A 25,938-nucleotide genomic window follows, 5' to 3' on the forward strand; every position below is an offset into this window, starting at 1 on the left:
CATTAAAGAAAAAAAACCATACTTTATAAAAATTGAGCCTGAAAAAGCATCCAGTAAAAAGTAAAAACTTTTTTTTATGATTATTTCCTTAAATAATTTCTATACCCAATGTGAGGCTCAAACTCACAACCCCGAGATCAAGACAGCATGCTCTACTGACTGAGCCAGCCAGGTGCCCCAACATTCACTTTTTAACTCAGTTTTTATTTATTTATTTTAAAAATATTTATTTATTTTGGGGGAGAGCACAAGTGGGAAAGGGGCAGATAGAAGCGGGCTCTGTGCTGACAGGCTGACAGCAGTGAGCCTGATGTGGGGCTTGAACTCACAAACTGTGAGATTATGACCTGCGCGGAAGTCGGATGCTCAACCATCTGAGCCACCCAGGTGCCCCTTAACTTAGTGTTTAATAAACAGTCTTACCAAATTAGAAGTAGAGGGATCTCTTTAACTTGATTTAAAAAAACGCCTATTTATCAAACCATTAGTAAACATTACTCTTAATGTGAAATATTAAATTCACCTTAAATATTAAGGTGAAATATTAGACATTCTCATTAAAATATGGAATTTAACAAATACCCAATTTGATCCCATATTCAACATTTATTTGAAGCTACATAGATATGGAGAAATGAGAAGTAAATAGGAGCTATCTTACTGTAAAGGAAGACACAAGGGGCGCCTGGGTGGCGCAGTCGGTTAAGCGTCTGACTTCAGCCAGGTCACGATCTCGCGGTCCGTGAGTTCGAGCCCCGCGTCGGGCTCTGGGCTGATGGCTCAGAGCCTGGAGCCTGTTGCCGATTCTGTGTCTCCCTCTCTCTCTCTCTGCCCCTCCCCTGTTCATGCTCTGTCTCTCTCTGTCCCCAAAATGAATAAACGTTGAAAAAAAAAAAAAAAAAGGAAGACACAAAAATTTTATCTTTTTAAAATTTTTTTAAGTTTATTTATGTGTTTTTGACAGAGTGAGCAGGGAAGGGGCAGAGAGAGAGGAAGAGAGAGAATCCTAAGCAGACTCCACACTGTCAGCACGGAGCCCAATGTGGCGCTCGAACTCAAGAACCACCAGATCCTGACCTGAGCTGAAACCAAGAGACGCTTAACCGACTGAGCCACCCAGGCACCATGAGACAAAAATTTTAGTAGTTCACTCTGAAAACCCAAGCCAGGGGGAAAGAGAGAGGGAAAGCCAGAGGGAAAGCCAGGGTGGCTCAGTCAGTTAAGCTTCAGACTTCAGCTCAGGTCATGATCTCATGGTTCGTGGGTCTGAGCCCCACATCCAGCTCTGTGCTGACAGTGCAGAGCCTGCTTGGGATTCTCTCTCTGTCTGTCTCTCTCTCTCTCTGCCCCTCCCCCACTTGTTATCTCCTCTCTCTCTCTCCCTCTCTCTCTCAAAAATAAGTAAACATTAAAAAAAAAGATTCCCAACTTTCCCCTAATTAATCTATAAATTCAGAGGAACCCCAATCAAAATCAAAATGGATCTTGGGAGGGGCGCCTAGGTAGCTCAGTAGGTTGAGCATCCAACTATTGAATTCAATCTGGTCATGATCCCCCTGGGATCAAGCTGTGCGTCAGGCCAAGTGTAGAGCCTGTTTGGGATTCTCTCTCTCTCTTTCACTGTCTCCTTCTGCCCCTCTCCCCAACTTGCACACACTTTCTCCCTCTCTAAAATAAAGAAAAAAATTCAAAACGGATCTTTTTTTTTTTTAATCTTTTTTTAACGTTTATTTATTTTTGAGACAGAGAGAGACACAGCATGAACGGGGGAGGGGCAGAGAGAGAGGGAGACACAGAATCAGAAGCTGGCTCCAGGCTCTGAGCCATCAGCCCAGAGCCCGACGCGGGGCTCGAACTCCCGGACCTCGAGATCGTGACCTGAGCTGAAGTCGGACACTCAACCGACTGAGCCACCCAGGCGCCCCTTAATTTTTTTTTTTTTAACATTTATTTATTTTGAGACAGAGAAAGACAGAGCGTGAATAGGGGAGGCACAGAGAGAGAGGGAGACGCAGAATCTGAAACAGGTTCCAGGCTCTGAGCTGTCAGCACAGAACCCGATGTGGGGCTCGAACTTACGGACCGTGAGATCATGACCTGAGCCGAAGTCAGACACTTAACCGACTGAGCCACCCAGGCGCCCCTCAAAAAGGATCTTGAGAGAATGTTTCAGGTTGATTCTCCAGTTCATCTGGGAGACTTATAATACAAAATGAGTGAAATTTTGAAAAAAATGTTTACTTTACCAATATGATAGTGTGCTGTAAACCTATTGTAATAAATAATGTCATGTTGAAATAAGGATAGACAAATGAGCACCTGGCTGGCTTAGTTGGTAGCATGAGACTCTTGATCTTGGAGCTGTGAGTTCCAGTCCCATATTGGGTATAGAGATTACTTACAAATTAACCTTTGGAAAATAATAATAATAACTTTTCCTTCTAGGGGAGCCTAGCTGGCTCAGTCGGTAGAGCATGCAACTCTTAATCTTGGGGTCATGAGTTAGAGCCCCACATTGGGTGTAGAGATTGCTTAAAAATAAATAAATAGGGGCGCCTGGGTGGCTCAGTCGGTTGAGCGTCCGACTTCAGCTCAGGTCACGATCTTGCGGTCGGTGAGTTCGAGCTCCGCGTCGGGCTCTGGGCTGATGGCTCAGAGCCTGGAGCCTGCTTCCATTCTGTGTCTCCCCCTCTCTCTGCCCCTCCCCTGTTCATGCTCTGTCTCTCTCTGTCTCAAAAATAAATAAAACGTTAAAAAAAATTAAAAAAAAATAAATAAAACAATTTTCCTTCCTAGAAATACCCTTATATATATGTAAATATGTAAATACCCTTATATATGCAAATATACCCATATATATGTAAATAAATAAAGGGGTTTGTTACAGTATTATTTGTAACAGCAGTAATTAAAAAAAAATTTTTTTAATGTTTATTTACTTTGGAGGGGCGGGGAAGAGGCAGGGCCGAGAAAGAGATGCAGAATCTGAAATAGGCTCCGGGCTCTGAGCTGTGAGCACAGAGCCCAACTCGGGACTCGAGCTCACAAACCATGAAATCATAGTCAGATGGTTAACTGACTGAGGCACCCAGGTGCCCCTGTAACAGCAATAAATTTTAAAGAGCTTAGATATTTATCAGTAGAAGATTGATTAAATAATATAACACCCATACAAGAGAATATCATAGGTGTTAAAAAGAGAAAAGTAGCTTTATAGGTACTATTGAAAAAATATTCTTGAAGGACACCATGCTGGCTCAGTCAGTGGAGCACACAACTCTTGATGTCAAGGTGGTGAGTTTGAGCCCCATGTTGGGCATACAGTTTACAAAAAAAAAAAAAAGGTATGTGTGTATATATATCATATATATATATATATATGATATATTGAATGGAAAAAGCAGTCTGAGTCTGCAGAACAATATTATGGCAGAAAGTAATTTTTATTTCTTTTGGTTCACTTTTTTATTCTTTTTTTTTTTTGTTCCTAAGTAGGCTCCATGCCCAGTCGGAGTCCAACAAGGGCCTTGAACTCCCCAGCCTGAGATCAAGACCTAAGCTGAGATCAAGAGTCGGAGGCTTAACCAACTGAGCCACCCAGGTGCCCTCACCTTTCTACTCTTTAAAAGTAGTATATAATCCAGGGCACTTGGGTGGTGCACTGTCAGGATGGAGCCTGCTTGTGATTCTCTCCCTCTCTCTCTGACCCTCCTCTGCTTGCACTCTCTCACTCTCTCAAAACAAATAAATTTCAAAAGTTGAAAAAAATAAAAGCAATACATAATTAAAGATATTTATGAAAATACAACAAAAAATGAAAGCAAAAGCTGAAAATAAAACACCTATAATCCCTAAAAAACTGATTTTAACCTTCTTGGGGCACCTGGGTGGCTCAGTCGTTTAAGCGTCCGACTTCGGCTCAGGTCATGATCTTGTGGTTTGTGAGTTCAAGCCCTATGTTGGACTCTGTGCTGACAACTCAGAGCCTGGAGACTGCTTCAGATTCTGTGTCTCTGTCTCCCTCTGCCCCTCCCCAGCTGGCATTCTCTCTCTCTCTCTCTCTCTCTCTCTCTCTCTCACTCAAAAATAATTAAACGTAAAACAATTTTTTTAATGTTTTTAAATTTATTTTTGAGACAGAGAGAGACAGAGCCTGAGCAGGGGAGGGGCAGAGAGAGAGGGAGACACAGAATCTGAAGCAGGCTCCAGGCTCCTAGCTGTCAGCACAGAGCCCGACGCGGGGCTCGAACTCACAAACCACGAGATCATGACCTGAGCCAAAGTCGGATGCTTAACCGACTGAGCCACCCAGGTGCCCCTATACATAAAAATGTTTTTTAAAAACTGATTTCAACATTCTGTTAGTGTATTTTTATTGTTTTCTAAATATAATTGTATTTTTAACAATGCGATACTAAATATGTGATTTCATTGCTTTTATACTTAATCATACATCGTGAGAGTTTTTCATGAGTATCTTCATAAATTTTATATTGTAAATTTAAAAAATTAATTTTTAAAAATTAAATTGTAAATTTTAAGGTAGTACACACATTTTAAAAATTTAAACAAATTTTAAAAAGTTTAAAATAAAATAATTAGCCTATTTTTACAAGTAAAAACACAATGTTAACTTAAAAAAAAAAAACAACTAAACTGCAAGCTCCCGGAGGCAATGACTAATCATATTTTTTAATGTCCTATTTCCTTCTTGTAGTGCTTAGCACACTGCCATGTATGGATACACTACTCAAGACAAGTCAAGTGAGGTCTTGTTTCCATTAAAGGAAATATTTCAATAAAGTTGGGAGACTCATACTTAAGGGTGTGATTTAATGACCTGGTGATTGTTTTAAAGGATTTTCAACGGAGTATGAAGTATCCATTAACACAGCAGCTGTGCGAAGTTCAGTATTACACTGTGAGAACCACCTCAATACAGCACCATGATTTTCTGTAAGTATTAATCTCTCCACCCAAGATAGTGCTTGAACTCCTCATCCTGAAATCAAGAGTCACATGCTTTACTGGGGCGCCTGAGCGGTTGGCTCAGTTGGTTGAGTGTGCAACTCTAGGTTTCAGCTCAGGTCATGATCTCAGGGAATCGTGAGACTGAGACCCAACAGGACTCTGTGCTGACAGCATGAAGCCTGCATGGGATTCTCTTTTCCCCTCTTTTTGCCCCTGCCCCTCCCCTGCATTCTCTCTCTCTTTCAAATAAATAAATAAACATTAAAAAAAAAAAAGTCATATGCCCTACCAACTGAGCTAGCCAGGCGCCCCCATGCATGCACCATGATTTTTTTATATCTGTTTTTTACAGTCCCAGATGCTATATCAAAAATGTTTCTCCTTTTTTTTTTTTTTTGACATAGTACTGGAAGTCCTAACCACAGCAATCAAACAAAAACAAAAAACAAAAACAAACAAACAAATAAAAGAAAAAGAAAAAGAAATGAAAGGCATCCAAATTAGTAAGGAAAAAGTAAAACTCACTATTTTTTTAAACAGATATAAACTATTGAATATTTGCCACCAAATATTTTTTTTTTCTAATGTTTATTTATTTTTTGAGAAAGAGGGAGAGAGCATGAGTAGGGAAGGGGCAGAGAGAGAAGACACAGAATCCGAAGCTGGCTCCAAGCTGTCAGCACAGAGCCCGATGTGGGGCTCGAACTCACGAGCCGTGAGATCATGACCTGAGCTGAAGTCAGATGACCAACCGCCTGAGCCACCCAGGTGCCCCGTATTTATTTATTTATTTTGAGAGAGAGAGAGAGAGAGAGAACACACGAACCAGTGGGGGAGGGGCAGAGAGAGGGACAGAAGATCCAAAGTGAGCTCCGAGCTGACAGCTAAGAGCCCGGTGTGAGCCTGAAACTCACAAACCAGGGGAGCACGACCTGAGCCAAAGTCGGATACCCAACCGAGTCACCCAGGTGCCCCTTCACATTCTACCTTTAAACTTTCATTATTTTCAGAAGACATGATACTGTACATATAGAAAACCCTAAAAACTCCACCAACAACTACTAAAACTGATAAATGAATTCAGTAAGGTCACACATAGGACACAAAATCAATATACAGAAATCCATTGCATTCTCCACACTAATAATGAAGTAGTAGAAAGAGAAATTAAGAAAATAATACCATGTATAATTGCGTCAAAAGTAATAAAATACCTAGGAATAAACCGAACCAAGGAGGTGAAAAACTTGTACTCTGAAGATCATGAAACATGGATGAAAGAAATTGAAGATGATACAAGCAAATGGAAAGACATTCCATGCTCATGGGTTGGAAGAACAAATATTGTTAAAATGTCCATACCACCCAAAGCATCGTACAGATTTAATGCAATCCCTATCAAAATGGCGACAGTATTTTTCACTGAACTGGAACAAATAATCCTAAATTTGTATGGAACCACAAAAGACCCCGGAGAGCCAAAGCAATCTTGAGAAAGAAGAACAAAGGTGGAGGTATCACAATCCAGATTTCAAGATACATTACAAGACTGTAGTAATCAATCCAGATTTCAAGATACACTACAAGACTGTAGTAATCAAAACAGAATGGTAGTGGCACAAAAATAGGCACATATATCAATGGAACAGAACAGAGAGTCTAGTAACAAACCGTGATTATATGGTCAATTAATCTTTGACAATGGAGACAAGAATATTCAGTGGGAAAAAAACAGTCCCTTCAACAAATGGTGTTGGGAAAGTTAGAGAAACATGCAAAAGAATGAAACTGGATCACTTTCTTATACCATAAACAAAAATAAATCCAAAATGGATTAAGGAACTAAATGTAAGACCTGAAAAAATGTGAGACCTTAAAAAAAAAAGTGAGATCTAAAACCATAAAAATCCTTTTTTTTTTTTTAAAGTTTACTTATTCATTTTGGGGGTGGGGTGGGGTGGGGTGGGCAGAGAGAGAGTGAGAGAAAGAGAATCCTGACAGGCTCTATCCTACAATCCTGGGATCACGACCTGAGTTGAAATCAAGAGCCAGATGCTCAGCTGACTGAGCCACCCAGGAGCCCCTATGCCCCTAAAATCATAAAAATCCTAGTAAAAGATCATAGGTGGTAATTTATCTGACATTGGCCATAGCAACATTTTTCTGGATATGTCTCCTGAAGCAAGGGAAACAAAAGCAAAAGTGAACTATTGGAACTACATAAAAAATTGGTCTGCATAGCAACCAACCATCAAAATGAAATAACAATCTATTGAATGGGATGAGATATTTGCAAATGGCATACCCAATAAAGGGTTAGTATCCAAAACACAGAAAGAACTTGTACCAACTCAACACCCAAACATCCCAAATAATCCAATAAAAAAATGGGCAGAAGACATTAACACACATTTCTCCAAAGAAGACAGGTGGCCAACAGCCACATGAAAAGATGCTCAACATCATTCATCATCAGGGAAACCACAATGAGATATCGCCTCACACTTGTCAGAATGCCTAAAATAAAAACACAAGAAACAAGTGTCGGTGAGGATGAGGAGAAAAAGGAACTCTCTTTCCCTGTTGGTGGGAATGCAAACTCGTGTAGCCACTGTGAAAAACAGTATGGAGCTTCCTCACAGAAATTAAAAATAGAACTACCATGTGATCCAGTAATTCCACTACTGGATATTTACCCAAGAATACCAAAACACTAATTCAAAAAGATATATGCACCCCTTTGTTTATTGTGGCGTTATTTACAATGGCCAAATTATGGAAGCAGCACAAGTGTTCATCGATAGATGAATGACAAGGTGTGGTATATATACAGGATGGAATATTATTCAGCCATAAAAATAATAAAATCTTGCTGTTTGTTGCAACATGCATAGATCTAGAGAATATAATGCGAAGTAAAGTAACCAGTCAGAGAAAGACAAACACTATATGATCTCATTCATAGATGCAATTTAGGAAACAAAATTGTCTGTAGAGAACAAACTGAAGGTTACCAGAGGGGAGGTGGGTAGGGAGATGGGTGAAATAGGTAAAACAAACGGATTAAGCATTAAGAGTACACCTACCAGGAGTGCCTGGGTGGCTCAGTCGGTTAAGTGTCTGACTTCGGCTCAGGTCATGATCTCACGGTTCGTGGGTTCAAGCCCCACATCGGGCTCTGTCTGCCGACAGCCTGGAGCCTGCTTCCGATGCTGTCTCCCTCTCTCTTTGCCCCTCCCTCCCCTCACACTGTCTCTCTCTCTCTCTCTCTCTCTCTCTCTCTCTTTCAAAAAGTGAATAAAAAATTAAAAAAGAAGAGTATACTTATCAAGGTGAGCACTGAGCAATGTAACAATTGTTGAATCATTATATTGTACAACCGAAACTAATATAACCTTATATATTAACTATGCTGAAATTAAATTTAAAAATATTTCTTTATATGTTTGTTACCTTGTCAATAATTTCTGTCTTTCTTAGTTCTGTTTGTTGAGAGGACAGGCAGTACAGTCAAAGAATCCATCTAGGTTTAAGATTTCCACCTTCTCAGCAGTTTCTTAGGAAGAGGCACCTTCAGATAGACTTCAGCCAGTCTTGGGAGACACTGCTCGGGAGAGAGTACCAAGTGGTGACAATGAGGTCCCCCCAAACCTCTGCATGTCCATGATAGCCCTGTAGCATCTTGGGAGCACAGCTGGCTTTGTAGGGTGAAAGAGGGGGGCCAATCTGGCCACCCCTGTTGGCTACTATTTCTGTGAAATGACCACTATCTTTTCACTGCTTTTCTTCTCAAGAGAACCCCACACTTACTGCTCTCACTTTCTTGCCTCCTTTATGCTTTAGTCAAACGCAGTGTGGCCTCCAACATCCTTTAGAAGCTGCTCTTGAAGATCAGTAATGACCTAATTCCTATATCCAATGGCTTTTCCTCATTGCTCATCTTTTTTCCCCAAAGTTTATGTATTTAGTAATCTGTACACCTAATGTGGGGCTCGAACTCACAACCCCAAGATCCAGAAGAGTCCATGTTCCATCAACTGAGCCAGCCAGGAGCCCCTATGCTGCTGTGGTAGGTTTGCTATTATTTTGTTGAAGAGGTTTGCATCTATTTATAAAAGACTTTGGTCTGTAGTTTTCTTGTAATGTCTTTGTCCAGATTTGGTATTAGAGAGCCAGGTAAAAGCTGGTCTAACAAAATGAGGTAGGATGTGCTCTCTCAGCTAATTTTTCGGAAGAATTTCAAAGGGTTTGGTGTTAATTCTTTAAATGCTTGGCAGAGGGGCGCCTGGGTGGCGCAGTCGGTTAAGCGTCCGACTTCAGCCAGGTCACGATCTCGCGGTCTGTGAGTTCGAGCCCCGCGTCAGGCTCTGGGCTGATGGCTCGGAGCCTGGAGCCTGTTTCCGATTCTGTGTCTCCCTCTCTCTCTGCCCCTCCCCCGTTCATGCTCTGTCTCTCTCTGTCCCAAAAAAGTAAATAAAAATGTTGAAAAAAAAAAAATGCTTGGCAGAAAAAAAAAAAGAAAAGAAAAGAAAAAAAGGGGCGTCCGGGTGGCTCAGTCAGTTGGGCGTCTGACTTCAGCTCAGGTCATGATCTCACAGCTTGTGAGTTCGAGCCCCACATCAGGCTCTGTGCTGACAGCTTGCTCAGAGCCTGCAGCCTTCTTCAGCTTCTGTGTCTCCCTCTCTCTCTGCCCCTCCCCCGCTCATGCTCTGTCTCTCTCCTACAAAAATAAATAAACATTAAAAAAAATTTTTTTTAAATGCTTGGCAGAATTCACCAGTGAAGCCATCTAGTCTTGGGATTTTATTTGTTGGAAGATTATTTTGTATTTCTTCTTGAGTCAGTTTTGGTAGTTTGCACGTAGTATGATCTGGTTCTACACACGATATTTCTTATACCAAATGTGTGGGTTCCCACACCAAGCAATTTAACAATTATCTGTGGACACCAACTGGGTATCCTAAGTTTTAATTCAATTCTGACACTACCCAGAGTTACTACAGACCCCGGGGACTGAGGTTAAGGGCTCAGTTCCATAGGACAGTTCCCACTTCATTATTTATTTATTAAAAAAAATGTTTTTAATGTTTATTTATTTTTGAGAGAGGGAGGTGCCTGGGTCGCTCAATTGGTTAAGCAGCCAACTTCGGCTCAGGTCATGATCTCACGGTTTGTGAGTTTGAGCCCCGCTTTGGCCTCTGTGCTAACAGGCTGACAGCTCGGAGCCTGGAGGCTGCTTCGGATTCTGTGTCTCTCCTTCTTTCTGCCCCTCCCCTTCTTGTGCTCTGTCTCTCTCTCTCTCTCTCTCTCTCTCTCTCTCTCTCTCAAAAATAAATAAACATTTAAAAAAAAAAAACAAATAACAGAAGCTCTTCACAGGCATTATTTGGGAAGTTACAAGAGTTTTAAGAGCTCTGTTCAAGGAACTAAGGACAAAGGCCAAACATGTACTTTTTACTATATCATGATATCACATTATGTTTCTAGGAATTTGTCCATTTCATTTGTTATCCAGTTTATCGGCATAGCAGTGTTCATAATACAATCCTTCTTTCTGCAAGGTTTATAGTAATGTCCCTACTTTCATTTCTGATTTTAATTTTGAGACTTCTTTTCTTCTTAGCCAATCTAGTTTTTGTTATTCTCTATTTTATTTATGTCCACTTTAATTTTTATTCTGCTAATTTTCGGTTTAGTTGACTCTTCTTTTTGTAGTTCCTTAAGATGTACAGTTAAGTTATTACTTTGAGATCTTCCTTTTTTAATTTATTTTTTAATTTTTTTAACGTTTATTTACTTTTGAGACAGAGAGAGACAGAGCATGAACGGGGGAGGGTCAGAGAGAGAGGGAGACACAGAATCTGAAACAGGCTCCAGGTTCTGAGCGGTCAGCACAGAGCCCCACGCGGGGCTCCAACTCAAGGACCACGAGATCGTGACCTGAGTTGAAGTCGGATGCTTAACCGACTGAGCCACCCAGGCGCCCCGAGATCTTCCTTTTTTTAAATGTTTATTTATTTTTGAAAGAGAGAGAGAGAGAGAGGGAGGGAGATAACGCGAATGGGGGAGGGGCAGAGAGCGAGGGGGACAGAAGATGGGAAGAAGTGGGCTCTGCATTGATAGCAGCTAGCCCAACGCTGGGCTCAAACTCATGAACTGCGAGATCATGACCTGAGCTAAAGTCGGTTGCTCAACCCACCGAGCCACCCAGGCACCCCGAAAGATCTTCCTTTTTTAATGTAGGCATTTACAGCTGTAAATTTCCCTCTTCTCACTATTTTTACTCATCTCATGTTTTGGTATACTGTGTGCTTGTTTTTATTCATCTCAAGGTATTTTTAAATTTTCCTGGTGATTTCTTCCTGGGCCATTAGTTATTTAAAAGTGTTATTTCAGGGGCGCCTGGGTGGCTCAGTCGGTTGAGTGTCTGACTCTTGATTTTGGCTCTGGTCATGAGCTCGTAGTTCTTGGGATTGAGCCCCCAATCTGGCTCTGCGCTGACAGCACGGGGCCTGCTTGGGATCCTCTCTCTCCCCCTCTCTCTGCCCCTCTGCTAAGCACATGCACTCTTTCTCTCTCTCTCTCAAATATATGAACTTAAAAAAAATATTTAAGGGGCGCCTGGGTGGCTCAGTCGGTTAGGCGGCCGACTTCGGTTCAGGTCATGATCTCACAGTTCGTGAGTTTGAGCCCCAAGTCGGGCTCTGTGCTGACAGCTCAGAGCCTGGAGCCTGTTTCGGATTCTGTGTCTCCCTCTCTGACCCTCCCCTGTTCATGCTCTGTCTCTCCCTGTCTCAGAAATAAATAAAAAAATGTTTAAAAAAACGACAAAAAAACCCAAAAAAACAAAAACAAAAAGACTGCTTTTGTGGCCTATCATCCGATCTCCAGTTCCTTAACTTACAGAAGAACATGATGTTTGCTGAAGGTCACATGTTTATTTATTTACAGAATTGGGACTGGAACCTAGTAGGTCTTTTTGATTTTCACGTTTACAATTAAGATTGATAAGTTGTTTTTTTTGTTTGTTTGGTTTTTATTTTTATTTTTTTTTTTAGAGAGAGAAAGAGATGGAAGGAAGGGCAGAGGGAGAGAGAGAGAGAATCTTAAGCATGAGGCTTCAAGCTCAGTGTGTAGATCAACTCGGGGCTTGATTTCACGACCCTGGGATCAGGACCTGAGCAGAAATCAATAGTCAGAGGCTTACCTGACTGAGTCCCCCAGGCGTGCCCCTGATAAGTATGTTTAAAGTGTAAAGGGGCTTCGTTTCCAAGGCAATAAGGAGCTACCCAATCTCTTTCGTTGGGTCTCCTGCTTTCAAATATCTCTTAAAAGCAGGTCTTCTTCAAGGCTGCACACATTCTCTAGTTGCTTCCGTGGCAGCCTCCCAATTCCATGCTGGTAATTTTTACCTGATGATCTGTGAGAACCTTAGAACATGTACAAAAAGGAATTCCTGTCTCTGTTCATTCCGTCACGTCTCTGTTCATTTATGTTCTGTTCATTCCGTCAGCAGCTTTCCCTACCCGTCAATTTTAATTTTTTTTCCTCTTCACAAAATCACATCCAAACAGCTACAAACTTTTTTTTTTTTTAAATCTTATTTTTAAGTAATCTCTACACTCAATGTGGGGCTCAAACTCACAACCCTGAGGTCAAGAGTTGCATTCTCTACCAACTGAGCCAGCCAGGTGCCCCCAGCTATGAACTCTTGAGGCTTTTCTCTGCAGGACTATTTCTATCTGTCCTTTCCTTCCTATTTTTACTGCACCCATCTATTACTCTTACCTGTATTATTGTAGCCTTTCTTTAATCACAGCTGTGCAACCTTGTTTTAATTTTTATTTCATAATCATAAAGTTATGTTTTAAAAAATTTGTTTAAGTTTTTATTTTGAGAGAGAGAGAGGAAGAATGAGCCGGGGAGAGGGGGCAGAGACAGAGGAGAACAGAGGATCTGAAGTGGGCTCTGTGCTGACAGCAGAGAGCCTGATGTGGGGCTCAAACTCACAAACCATGAGATCATGACCTGAGCCCAAGTTGGATGCTTTACCGACGGAGTCACCCAGGCACCCCTCATAAACTTATTTTTGAAATTTATTTTTATTTATTTTGAGAGAGAGTGAGAGAGAGTGAGCGGAGGAGGGGCAGAGAGAGGGAAGGATACAGAATCCCAAGCAGGATTGGCAATGGCAGCACAGAGCCTGATGTGGGGCTTGAACTCATGAACTGTGAGATCATGACCTGAGCCAAAATCAAGAGTCGGAAGCTTAACTGACTGAGCCACCCAGGCACCCCATAAACCTTTTTAAAAGATTTTTTATTTTTGAGTAATCTCTACATACAGTGTGGAGCTTTAGCTCACAATCCAAGATCAAGAGTTGCATGTCCTTCCTACTGAGCCAGCCAGGAGCCCCTCATCATCATAAACTTAACTTTGGAATCCAGCTAGACATGGAGAGGAGTAAGGAAAATATGGAACCCATAGAACTGTAGTGAGAGCACAAATATTATGGGATTTTTGGAGCAGATGGGGGTGAAGGGGTGCTCTCCTGAGCTATAGAATGAATGGTCTCGTTGTTAAGATAAAACACAAATCAAAACCAAAAAAGATAAAACACAAGTTAAATTTATTAGATTTGTCCACAGTCAGCAATGGTGATCTTCTTACTGGTCTTGCCATTCCTGGCCCCAAAGCACTGCATGGCTTCCATAATACTCATGCTCTCTTTCACTTTGCAAAAGACCGCATGCTTGCCATCCAGTCTTGGCAATGTAGATGAAAAACTTTGTGTTGGGTCCTGCACTTGCCATGGACAGATGCCAACACTTGTATGCTTCAGGATGAAATTCTCATCATCAGATTTCTCCCCACAGATGGACTTGCCACCACTGCCATTTTGGCATGGGAAGTCACCACCCTGGCCCATGAATCCCAAATAATCCTGTGAAAGCAGGAATCTTTATAACCAAATCTTTTCTCCCCTGTGCTCAGAGCACAAAAGTTTGCTTGCTGTCTTTGGAACTTTTGTCTGCAAACAGCTGGAAGGTGTCGTGGCCCAATGGCTCCCCACCCACAGCGATGTGGAAGAACATGGTGGGGTTGATCATGGCTGGGCAGTGCAGGTGGTTCTGGGATCATGGGGACTGCAAGGCCTGCCATGCAATCTCTATTAATCTTTCCAAAGTGTATCCATGATGGCATCATCCTCCACGTAAAATCATCAAAAATAACTCCCTTGTGCCCACGGAATAAGGTGCAAACTTCCTAGTTTACCACACAAGACTCTTCATAATTTGTTTCCAATCTACTTTTTATTCCACATCTATTGCATATCCCACCACAGAGTTTGTTCTGACCTGAGCTTCAGTCATGCAACCGATATGTTATTAAGTACAAGGTGCTGGGAATCCATTGGGAAGAAACACAGGCCAGGTTCTTTCCCAGTCCTGCCTCCTCCATCTCGATTTAATATTGGTCCCACTCTTCTGCACCTTACACTCCAGACCAGATTTCTCTAACAACTTCCCTCTCCTATCCACGGTGGGTCTAAGGAGAAAAAGAAGACTAAAAAGGAAGAAGAAAAAGACTGCAAAAGGCAAGGATGAAGTTGAGGTGTGAAATCTGCAGGCCCCTTTCCCCTACCAATTATAGCAGAGCCCCACTCTTAACCCTGGTGTCAAAAGGGTGTGAAAATGTCCCAGGACTGGGTTTGTCTGAAAAATACAGGAGCAGGTAGGACAGAAGTTGGTTTCAGTGAGGAAGGCCTGCCATTATAAAAACCGTTACAGCCTCTGGCTCTCTTCCCGCACGTCCAGGCGTCGGCCTTCGGTCACAGCCCAGGCTCCCTCGCTCACTCGCTTCAGGAGCCGTCCAGGCGGCCTCCCTCGCGCTGTCTCTCTCTTCTCTCAGTCTCTTGGGATAGTTCTCTCTCCCAGCCGTCGCAGTTCCCGCCTCAACGTTCCAACGCCTGCGGAGCCCACGGAGGAGGGGCTTCTGGCTGGTTCCAGCCTCTTCGGGCTTTGAGCAACTGGACCCGCCCCCCCCCCCCCCCGCGCCAGTTGCCAGGGAGCGGTTGCCATAGAGCTGAGCAGTTGTCCGCGTGCGCAGGCGGAAGTCCCGGATTGAGGCGCCGCCATTTTTGCTGCCCAGACACGGAGCGAGAGGCTGAGAGAGTCGGAGACACTATCCGCTTCCATCCGTCGCGCAGACCCTGCCGGAGCCGCTGCCGCTATGGATGATCGGGAGGATCTGGTGTACCAGGCGAAGCTGGCCGAGCAGGCTGAGCGATACGACGGTGAGTTGGGGGGGTTACGGGGGGCTGGAATTCTCGGACCCTCTGCCGCCGCCCACAGAGGCCGGGAGCAGGAGACAAAATGGCGGCATCGTCTCCGAACCTGGCCGGGGACGTGGATTCGGGAAGCAGGAAATGGCCTGTGGGCTCCCGGAGCGGTGGGAGGCTCCAGGCCCAGGAATTTGACCCCTTTGGCGTCCTCAGTTGCAGACACTCGCGGGCCTGGAGGCCGAGGCGAGAGGGTGGAGGAGTTGGTTGTAAAATGGCGGCTGGGGGGGGGAGGGCGAGTCCCGGGGCGGGGGAGGGGGAGGAGATGGCGGGTGCTGTCTCCGCGCGAGCAATCCCCAGGGGAACCTCTGGGCCATCTTGGGATGTGGCGAACAATTGGGTGGGGTGATGGGGGAAGAAACACCCGTCACATGGGGGAGAGTGGCACCAGGAGCTGCAGCGCGGGCGCCTTTGAGGGAAATATGGCGGGTGGGGGCGGTGGCTTTTCCCCGGAGGCCCAATGTGGGGCGGCGGCTGTGGAGTCTCACAAAGGAGAATCCTTGCGAGCGGAGGGCTTCTTTGGGTTTGTGGTGGAGGGCCCTCTTGGGTGAGGGGTGGGGAAGGACAGAGTGGGAATCACTGCAGTTCATCCTTGAGCGGAGGCCAGCTGAGATGCTGCGATCGGATTTCCTTTCCGTAGGCCGGCACACCTTGTATTGAGTGATTTTTAGACTTTACGTTCAATCAACCTTGCTTTCTTCTGGGGAGGTCTAGAAAAACCTCGCTCACGGTCCCTTTCCTCGGACTTATCCTGGAGAACTCGCAAGTTCCTGTAATCATTTTCTGGCATCGTTAGCTGGGGACGGCGGGGGGGGGGGCAGGTTCTGGTGGATAACGCATTGAACAGGAAACAAGGAGACCATGATTCTTAGTCCTTTAAATGCCCGTGCCTCAGTTTACCAGTTTGTAAAAATGATGACTTTACTGTTTACAGTTACCATTATGACAAACGAAAAGACCTGTTGGAAAATAAAGTTATTTCAAATAACGTTTAATAACTGTATTTTGGTTGACTCCCCCGGCTTGGAATGCGTGTTTGTATTTAATGGGGAGGTCGTAACCTACCCGAAGCCCTCAGCTGAGGGTTTGGTTATTGGATTTTGAACATAGGGCATCCCAGCAGATCGTATTTTCTCTTTTCTATTTTAAAGAAATGGCTTTGTGTACAGATGTGAACAGTTCTTTGTTCATTGCTCCTTTGCCCCTAAAGGTTCTTGAGTCATTTTTTTAGAACTTGATCGAAATGTCCATTGTGTCTGTTTAGTCGTTAAAGGGTGCTGCTCTTTAAAATTGCCCTTACCTCCTCCATTTTGGACCTAGGTAACTTGAATTACCCCACATCCGTTAAACTGTAGTATTATAAAAACAAAAAACTTTATATGTGGTTTCTGTGGTTTTAATTCTGTTCAGGGGTGAGACAAGGTTGGAAACAACCATTGATCTTCAGATTTTTTCATAATTACTGAAGCCACTTATTTTTCAAAATGTTATGTAGGGCCCATGCTTTCCTTGAATGCCAGGTTGGTCATGTGAATAGCCTCAGGGGTAGTCTCAGTATATCATCATATATTAGGATTCAAGAATTTGAAAATTAGAAAAGGTCAGGAACTCCAGTTGCATTTCGTAAATTCTTACATACCTATTTGTATTGAACAAGGTTTTTGTTGGAGGGAGAGGGAAATAAGATGGGGAAGTACAGCTCAAGGTCAGATTTGTCTTTATTTCCGTGTTTAAAAGTGAAACAATGTAGGTGTGCTCCTTGTGGAAGTTTTTCTTCATCCCCCTTAGGCACCAGATAGGTTCCTCTCAATCTATTAGTGTCCTTGGGGGGAAACTTGAAATTATATTTGAATGCTCTCTGGTCTGTAAGGATTTAGGCCCAAATTCTCAAGTTAGGATTTAGGTTTTGCCAAAACCAAAAAGGGTGTGGAAGAAGCTTTTTGTTTTTAATTTGTTTTAAAACTGGTTTTGGAAGCTCATGATTGTAGCTTCCAAGCAAGTGATGGTTTAGTGATAATATTGGAGCTGGGTGGTGAGGACTTTTAACCAAAGCCCTGTTGGTTATTGAACATAGTGTTATCTAGAGAGAGCCACTTCATTAAGTTATTTAAACGTTAAGTGTCTGCTTCAGGATATAAAGGGGGAAGGAAATAGGATCTACCAGGTGGGAAGGAACTCCTGTGACTGTTGGGGCACAAGATAGGGAGGAATTCATTGGGAAGAAGAAGAAAGCAGTCATCAGGAAGCAGCCTCTACCTGTGTCCACTCCTTTGTTGAATGCAATAATTCAGTTTTGTGGTGACAAAAATTCCTCATAGTTTTAGTCACTGAACAATATGTGGTGTGGGGAGTAGAAGAAGTGCATTTGAATGATTTGTTTTTGGGTTGGAAGTAAATACTGGCTTTTCTGGTTCCTGCAGTATCTGTTAGGTTGCATACTCTGTTGAACCTAATACTTTTTTGTAGCATCATTTAATTATATTCTGGGGAATTGGAATCAATTTATATGGATTATTTAATGGTACTGGAGGAAGAGCTAAGCTGTGTTCAGGAAAAGGACACTTGGGGGTTGCAGATAGGAAATATTGAAGTTTGGGGTAGGAGTGTTCACCTTGGAGATTAAATCTAACGGCATCACTTAGTAGTCTAAGACATAGGTTTTCTAACATTTGTAGCAGTTTTAAGCAAGCCTGTTACCTTTAAGCATTTCTGAACCAAGTCTTAACATTCCCATATACACAAACCACAGTAGTACAAAAAAGGAAAAATAAAAGCGGAAAAAGTGCTTTTCACATTTTTCAGAGTAGAGGGGTCAGCATAAAGTACATTGGGTTTGTGGGGTAGTTGCTGGTTTTGTCCTTTCTTACCTTTTCCCTGTGATGATTGGCTCCTTGTGGGGTAGGGGTAAAGTTTAGATGGTCACTTCTGATTCATTCTCTGTGTGAATGAATGCATCTATTCTGAGTTATTTACTTGAGAGCTGTCCTTTTTAAAATACCAGAGCCTCATCTCTAGCTTATTCTACAGTCAGTGAAGGTGGGAACATGTTGTGAATAAACTCCTTAATAGATGTTAGGGAGAGAAAAACGGATAAAGAGTAACTTTAGTAACGAGTTTAAAGCAGGTTACTATCAATTCTATGTAGGGCAATAATAATTTTTATTATTGTTATTTCAGTTAATGGGAGTTAACTTTATTGAATGTTTTTTTCCCCTGCCTAAATATAAGCAGAATTGGATAACGCAATTAAAAAAATCCCTTCTACAGGTAACCTTTAGCCTTAATTTTAAAACAAATTTTTTTTTTTTTTTTTTTTTTTTGTGGGGCGCCTGGGTGGCTCAGTCGGTTGAGCCTCCGACTTCGGCTCAGGTCATGATCTCACAGTCTGTGAGTTCGAGCCCCCGCATCGGGCTCTGTGCTGATAACTCAGAGCCTGGATCCTGCTTCAGATTCTGTGTCGTCTTCTCTCTCTGCCTCTCCCCCGTTCATGCTCTCTCTCTCTGTCTCAAAAATAAATAAACATTAAAAAAATTAAAACAATTTTTTTTGAATGTTTATTTTCAAGAGCGAGCGAGAGCCCAAATGGGGAGGGGTGGGGGGGGCACATAATCTGAAGCAGGCTCCAGGTGGGGGAGGGGCAGAGAGAGTGGGGGAGACACAGAATCTGAAGCAGGCTTCAGGTTCCCAGCTGTCTTCACAGAGTCCAGCTAAGGGGCTTGAACTCACGGACCATAAGATGACCTGAGCCGAAGTCAGATGCTTAACTGACTGAGCCACCCAGGTGCCCTAGCCTTCATATTTAATTAAATCGGATGCTCTTTTGTGTTTACTTTAACATTTAAAATACTTTTTTGTTTAAGTAAACTGTACACCCCACATGGGGCAGGAATTCATGACCCCAAGATCAAGAGTCGCATGCCCCACCAACTGAACCAGCCAGTCACCCCTACTTTAGGCTTTTGTACAGTATTGTGCACAGTGGGCAAATTTCAGTTTATTTTGTTGGCTTCCCAAACTATGGAATATAATGAAATCATTGTAATTTGAGATGATGGGAGTAAATTCTTACTATTGCGGACATTCCTAGGCATCCTTTTCACCTTTATTTGAAAAGGTCTCAATTTGAATTCTAGTATGGTCTAGAACACATAATCTGAGCAAAATTTGGATTCAGTAAGTACAAACACGTTGAGAGTCTGTGCAAACAAGCAGAGTTTTCATAATTGTCTAATAAGCTTGTTCAAAGGAATATGAAATATTTAAAACTCCTGGACTTTAACCTGGTATATATAGCAAGTGAAATATAGAAAGTGAAATTTCGGTCTGGTAACTTAATGTATCTAATTTTACAAATGAGTTACCAATACTTTAAGAAGATGATCTGAGAACATTATTTTTATTTTCTTTAAAACAATTTTTTTTAATGTTTATTCATTTTTTTGAGACAGAAACAGCGTGAATGGGGGAGGGGCAGAGAGAGGGGGAGACACAGAATCCGAAGCAAGCTCCAGGCTCTGAGCTGATAGCAGCACAGAGCCTGATGCGGGGCTCGAACTCACGGACTGTGAGATGATGACCTGAGCCGAAGTTGGACGCTTAACCAACTGAGCCACCCAGGCGCCCCTATTTTTATTTTCTTAAAATTTATTTATTTTGAGAGAGCACGGATGCAGAAAAAGGGAGAGACAGAATCCTAAGCAGGCTTAGCACAGAGCCTGACATGGAGCTTGAGCTCAGGAAACCGTGAGATCGTGACCTGAGCTGTTATCAAGAGTTGGACACTTAACCCAACTGAGCCACCCAGGTACCCCTGAAAGCATAATTAAAAAAACTTTTTTTCTTCATTTTTTAAAGTTTATTTATTTTGATAGAGAACAAGTGGGGGAGGGGCGGGGGGGGGAACAGAGGATCTGAAGCAGGCTCTGCTGACAGCCCAGTGTGGGGCTCGAATTCACAAACTGCGAGATCATGACCTGAACTGAAGTCAGACGCTTAACCCACTGAGCCACCCAGATGCCCCAAAAGCATAATTTTTAAAAAAGTTTTGATGATTTATTTATTTATTTATTTTAATTTTTTTAATGTTTACTTTGGGGAGAGAGAATGTGACCGGGGGAGGGGCAGAGACTGAGAGGGAGACGCGGTCTCCAAGCTGTCAGCTTAGAGCCTGATGGGGCACTGGAACTCATGAGAAGCCACATCATGACCTGAGCCGAAGTCGGAAACTTAACTGACTGAGCCATTGAGATGCCCCCAAAAGCATAATTTAAAAAAAAAAAAAAATTTTTTTTTTTTTTTTTTTTTTTTTTTTGAGAGAGTGCATGAGCAGTGATGGGGCAGACACAGAATCGGAAGCAAGCTCCAGGCTCTGTGTGGGGCCAAACTCACGAACTCCGAGATCATGATCTGAGCTGAAGTCAGATGCTTAGCCAACTGAGCCACCCAAAGCATTTTTTTTTTAAATTTTTTTAACGTTTATTTATTATTGAGAGACAGAGCGTGAACAGGGGAGGGGCAGAGAGAGGGGGAGACACAATGTGAAACAGGCTCCGGGCTCTGAGCTGTCAGCACAGAGCCCGACTCTGGGCTCAAACCCATGAAACGTGAGATCATGACCTGAGCCGAAGTCAGACGCTCATCTGAGCCACCCAGGCGCCCCTAACCCAAAGCATAATTTTTAAAAAAGAAGGCTGTAAGGCTAATTTTGCAGCAATTTTTTTTTTTTTTTTTACTTTATATTTAAGACGAGTGTGTATTTAAACAGCAATGACAGGAGTAGGGTAAAGGCTAAACTTCTAGACTTTATAGAACACATTTATCTAGAATTTCACATTTCACAAACCTCTTTCACAAACTTTTTTACTTATATCATGTATCAGTGAACTAGATAATGTTGCTTCCATTTTATGGTTCAGGAAAGTGAATTTGAGATTTAATGTTTTTTTTTTTTTTCTCTACCACATGACTGGTTGGCTAGTAAATGGCAAAGCCAGAACTTGTCTGCTGACCTTTAGACCAGTACTCTTATTTCTTCTAAGCCACTCCTAAGCCACAAAAGAGACCTATGTGTAACTAATTAAGGTAGTAAGCTGGGAATGCTGTATACTTACTTTTTTAGTAGTTCAAATAATGTGTATTGGGGCTTGACTTGCATCTGTCATAAATAGTAGATAAAACACCTTCACGCTTTTCTAAAGAAACCTCGTGTTTTCAAAACAATTCCATCTTAGGACACCTCTCTGGCTCAGTCCGAAAAGCATGCGATTCTTTAATTTTTTTTAACATTTACTTATTAAAAATATTTTTTGATGTTTATTTTTGAGAGAGAGGGAGGGGCAGAGAGAGGGAGACACAGAATCTGAAGCAGGCTTCTGGCTCTGAGCTGTCAGCACAGAGCCCGATATGGAGCTCTAACCCACGAATCGTGAGATCATGACCTGAGCTGAAGTGGGTCGCTTAACTGACTGAGCCATCCAGGCTCCCCAACGTTTATTTATTTTTGAGGGAGAGGGAGACACAGAATCTGAAGCAGGCCCCAGTCTCTGAGCTGTCAGCACAGAGCCCGACGTGGGGCTCGAACCCACAAACCGTGAGATCGTGACCTGAGCCGAAGTTGGATTCTTTTTAAATTTTTTTTTCAACGTTTTTTTATTTATTTTTGGGACAGAGAGAGACAGAGCATGAACGGGGGAGGGGCAGAGAGAGAGGGAGACACAGAATCGGAAACAGGCTCCAGGCTCTGAGCCATCGGCCCAGAGCCCGACGCGGGGCTCGAACTCACGGACCGCGAGATCGTGACCTGGCTGAAGTCGGACGCTTAACCGACTGCGCCACCCAGGTGCCCCGAATTCTTAAACGCTTAACCCAGTAAGCCACGCAGGTGCCCCATAGTGTGCGATTCTTGATCTTGGGGTCATGAGTTTGAGCCCCACATTGGGTGGAGAGATTATTAAAAAAAATTAATAAACTTAAAAAAAATCTCATTTTAAGGCACAGTGAATGAAGTTAGAATGAGGGATTTTAGGTAATCTCAAAATGTGTGTTTGCATACAGTTTCCTTGGTTTCCTTGGTTTGTAGAGTCTGCTGAGGTATGGCCAGTCATTTCTGCAAATTGCTTTTATTTAAAACCTCTGTCCACCCCCCCTTTTGTCTTGATGGATGCAACCTTTAAGTTAATGATTTAGTCATAACACTTTTAGGAGGGGGAGAGGTTGACAAATGATTTGCAAATGTTGTTCCAAATACTAGCCTAGAGAGCTGTCATACAGAATCCATTAAGGGGTAGTGAGGAACAGTAGCAAAAAGTTAACGTATACTGTTTCTGAAATGGTCAGTTAACAGCAAATTGGTTTGCCAACATAATTCTGTGGTTTGAACACATTAACTAAATATTCATGTTAGACTACATAATAATTGGGTCATTATAACTGCCATAATAATTAAAGGGCCATCATAATTTATCATTCAAATCAGGATACCTTGAAACGAAGGGGTAGCAATTCATAATAGTGCTAAGACCATAAGCATAAACTAGGATTGTTCGGAGATGCAAACTTGCCTTACGGTTATTGTGCTTAAGACCATTTGTTCTTACTCATCTCATTTAGATTCATACAAACCACCAACCGGTGGACCTGACTGATAGTGTCAAAGCCAAATATGTTAGTTTTATGTCTGTCTGTCTTGAGTAGATCTGTGTTTTTGATGAATGCAGTGGTTAAGCTCAGGTCATGATGTCAGTTTGTGTCAGCTCAGAACCTGCTTTGGATCCTGTCTCTCTCTCTCTGCCCCCCCCCCCCCCCGCTTGTTCTCTATCTCTCCATCTCTCTCTTCCTCCCCCCCCCCCAAAAAAAAAAACATTAAAAAGTCTTTAAAAATACTTGACTTAGGTGTTAGTAGCAGTGTCTGTCCTAAGCTTGGAAGATTTTCCCCAAGTATGCTTCTATAGTCTAACCCCATACCTTGTTATGACCATTGTTTAGAACACTGAATTGTTTAGTTTAGAAAACATGACCATGATCCTGGTTTATCTTGTTTTAAATTTAATCTTCAGTTTGTAGCCCTTCTTCCAGCGATTGAGCACAACAGCTGGGCAGATCTGTCATTGGTAAGCTTGATTTGTGATCAGGTCAGGATTTTATCCACCTAAAGCAATATGAAATATGTTTAACTTTCATTTGTGAAATTTCAAAGAGACACGTTGCATTGAAATTTATGACTATTTTCATATTTTGGCAGATGTGGTATAGTGCAAAGGCCTTGGAACCCTTGCATTCCTTGTCTGTAGAAGGGCAATTAATGATTACTTGCCTTGCCTGCTAATTTACAGGGTTATGAAATTATGGGTTCATTAAAGGGCAGAGTATTCCTGTTTTCCGGTGTGAAAGATGAAGTAAAATTTTGCTGTGGATATACTCTGGTCATATTATAAGATGAATTATCTCTTTTGAGTTATTCCTAGCAAGTGTACTCTGGTGGTGTTAGTCTCTAAGTTACATTTGCATAAAGAGAAATTAGTTCTGAAAATCCTTAATTGTAACTCAGATCTGAACATTTGCATATCCTAAAAGTGAAGGTTGTCCAAATTATTCCGAAGCAATATAATACATAATTTGGCCATGTTGAGCTGGTCTGTAGTTCTTTTGATACTAATTCCAGGTTAATATTCAAGAGAATGTTCATGTCTCTCTGACAAATAAAACACCTGTTGTATGTGGATCTGGAATGAAAGATTCCATAGAATAAAAATATAATTTAGAATTAAAATATTTTTGCTAGCAGTCTTAAGATTACTCACTAGGAACATACTGATACTATCTATAGTAGGTACATATAGTGTATATACTACCTATAACCAGTTTAGTGAAATGTGATTCTAAAGGCTTAATGTAAGCCTTGGGCAGAGAATGGGTTCTGATTAATAAAATGCTACCAATTAATACTACTTGTACCTTGGTGGTTAGTCATTGTATTTATTTGTTATAATGTGTTGTTTTAAGTAGTAAAACTTTGTGAGAAAGAATATCATGAAAATTTCAAAACACTGTGTGTTCTTTGACTAGGAAATATCACTGACATTTATGATTTTATTTTTTAAATGTTTGTTTATTTTGAGAGAGAGCCCATGTGTGTGTGAGTGGGGGAGGGGCTGAGAGAATTCCAAGCAGGCTTCATGCTGTCAGCACAGAGGGCTCAAACTTCTGAGCCCTGAGATCATGACCTAAGCCGAAATCAAGAGTTGGACGCTTAACCAACTGAGCCACCCAGGCGCCCCAGTTATGACTTTGTTTTTAGAATTTCCAAAAGGAATTCATTAATACAAAATCTGCAGAATAGGTTTCTTTCTCACAGCTTTAAAACTGCTGAAATTTTGGTGAAGGTTTCTTGGCTGTTCAGAGACTTAAAAGAATAAATGAAATTAGTAATAAATTTGAATGGTGTAACCTTTCTTTTAAGCTGTATCAGTACAAGGGTTATTTTTGGTGCTTTTTTTCCCTGATGTAGTCTAAAACAAATGTGTCTTCTAATTCTCCAAAAATATGACAAAAGATTTAGACCTTGACCTTTTTTTTTCCTTTTTTCCCCATATGTCAGTGTCTTAGGTCGCTTATCTTGCCAATCTCTTTTCTTTTTATTAAAAAAAAATTTTTTTTTAAGTTTTTATTTATTTTTGAAGGAGAGACAGAGCATGAGTGGGGGAGGAGCAGAGAGAGAGGGAGACATAGAATTTGAAGCAGGCTTCAGGCTCTGAGCTGTCAGCACAGAGCCTGACGCGGGGCTCGAACTCACGAACTGGTGAGATCATGACCTGAGCTGAAATTGAATGCTTAACCGACTGAACTACCCAGGCACCCCTCTCTCTTCTTTTTAAATCTCTTATTTTCTACCTCTGTTTTCTCTGCACCTCATTTTTTTTGATTCTACCAAGGCTTAACATTTTTGGATGCCTGAGGGGATATCCTCTTAAACTCTTGGAATAGAAAACTCCTGTTTTGATGGAGTCAGAGGGAATTTCCCACTTCCCCCAATCGTGAGACTAATGAGAGTGGTACTTCTTTGCAGTCAAAATTGTAGAATCTGGGTAGAAGGTTGTCCTATTTAAAACAAAAATTTTTTTTAAAGTTAATTTATTTTGAGAGAGAGAGAGAGAGAAAACGCACAAGTGGGGAAGGGGCAGAGAAGAGAGAATCCCAAGCAGGCTCCGTGCCAGCGGTGCAGAGCCCGGTGCTGGGCTCAGTGAGATCATGATCCGAGCTGAGACCAGGAGTCCTGACGCTTAACACACTGTGCTACCCAGGTACCCCAAGGTTGTCCTGTTTCTACCTAACAGGAGCTAGTTGGGAATGTTTTAAAGTTCTTTAGAAGGCTTACACAAGATTTTTTTTTTTTTTTGCCTGTTTCTAGGGAAGATAGTTAATTCTAGAGTGAGAGGTGCTTCTCTTTAGGCTGGTACAAGAAGAAAAAAATTGTACTTGAATGTCAAGATTATTGTGTTTTGAAAGCCTTTAGTATTCAGAGTGTTAAAAGTAAGTTCCAAAGGCATTTGACAAATACATAATGAGATCCAACTATGTACCAGGCACTGTTCTAGACACTTGGGATTCATCATTAAACAAAATAGACA

General features: G+C 42.0%; 1 protein-coding gene across 3 annotated transcripts in view; it reads left to right on the forward strand.

Annotated features, from left to right (window-relative positions):
• The first annotated feature begins 15,049 nt into the window (after window positions 1-15,049).
• Window positions 15,050-25,938, forward strand: part of YWHAE (tyrosine 3-monooxygenase/tryptophan 5-monooxygenase activation protein epsilon) — a 54,375-nt gene continuing 43,486 nt past the window's right edge. Inside the window, exon 1 of one of the 3 annotated variants that reach the window (XM_043583502.1) lies at window positions 15,050-15,268. In XM_043583502.1, coding sequence (XP_043439437.1) covers window positions 15,205-15,268 — 64 coding nt within the window. In that variant the 5' untranslated portion in view covers window positions 15,050-15,204. The remainder of the gene's footprint in view (window positions 15,269-25,938) is intronic. The other 2 variants (XM_043583505.1, XM_043583504.1) reach the window with 2 other exon arrangements.

Source organism: Prionailurus bengalensis, chromosome E1 (assembly GCF_016509475.1).
Source record: "Prionailurus bengalensis isolate Pbe53 chromosome E1, Fcat_Pben_1.1_paternal_pri, whole genome shotgun sequence".
NCBI classification, from domain to species: Eukaryota; Metazoa; Chordata; class Mammalia; order Carnivora; family Felidae; genus Prionailurus; species Prionailurus bengalensis.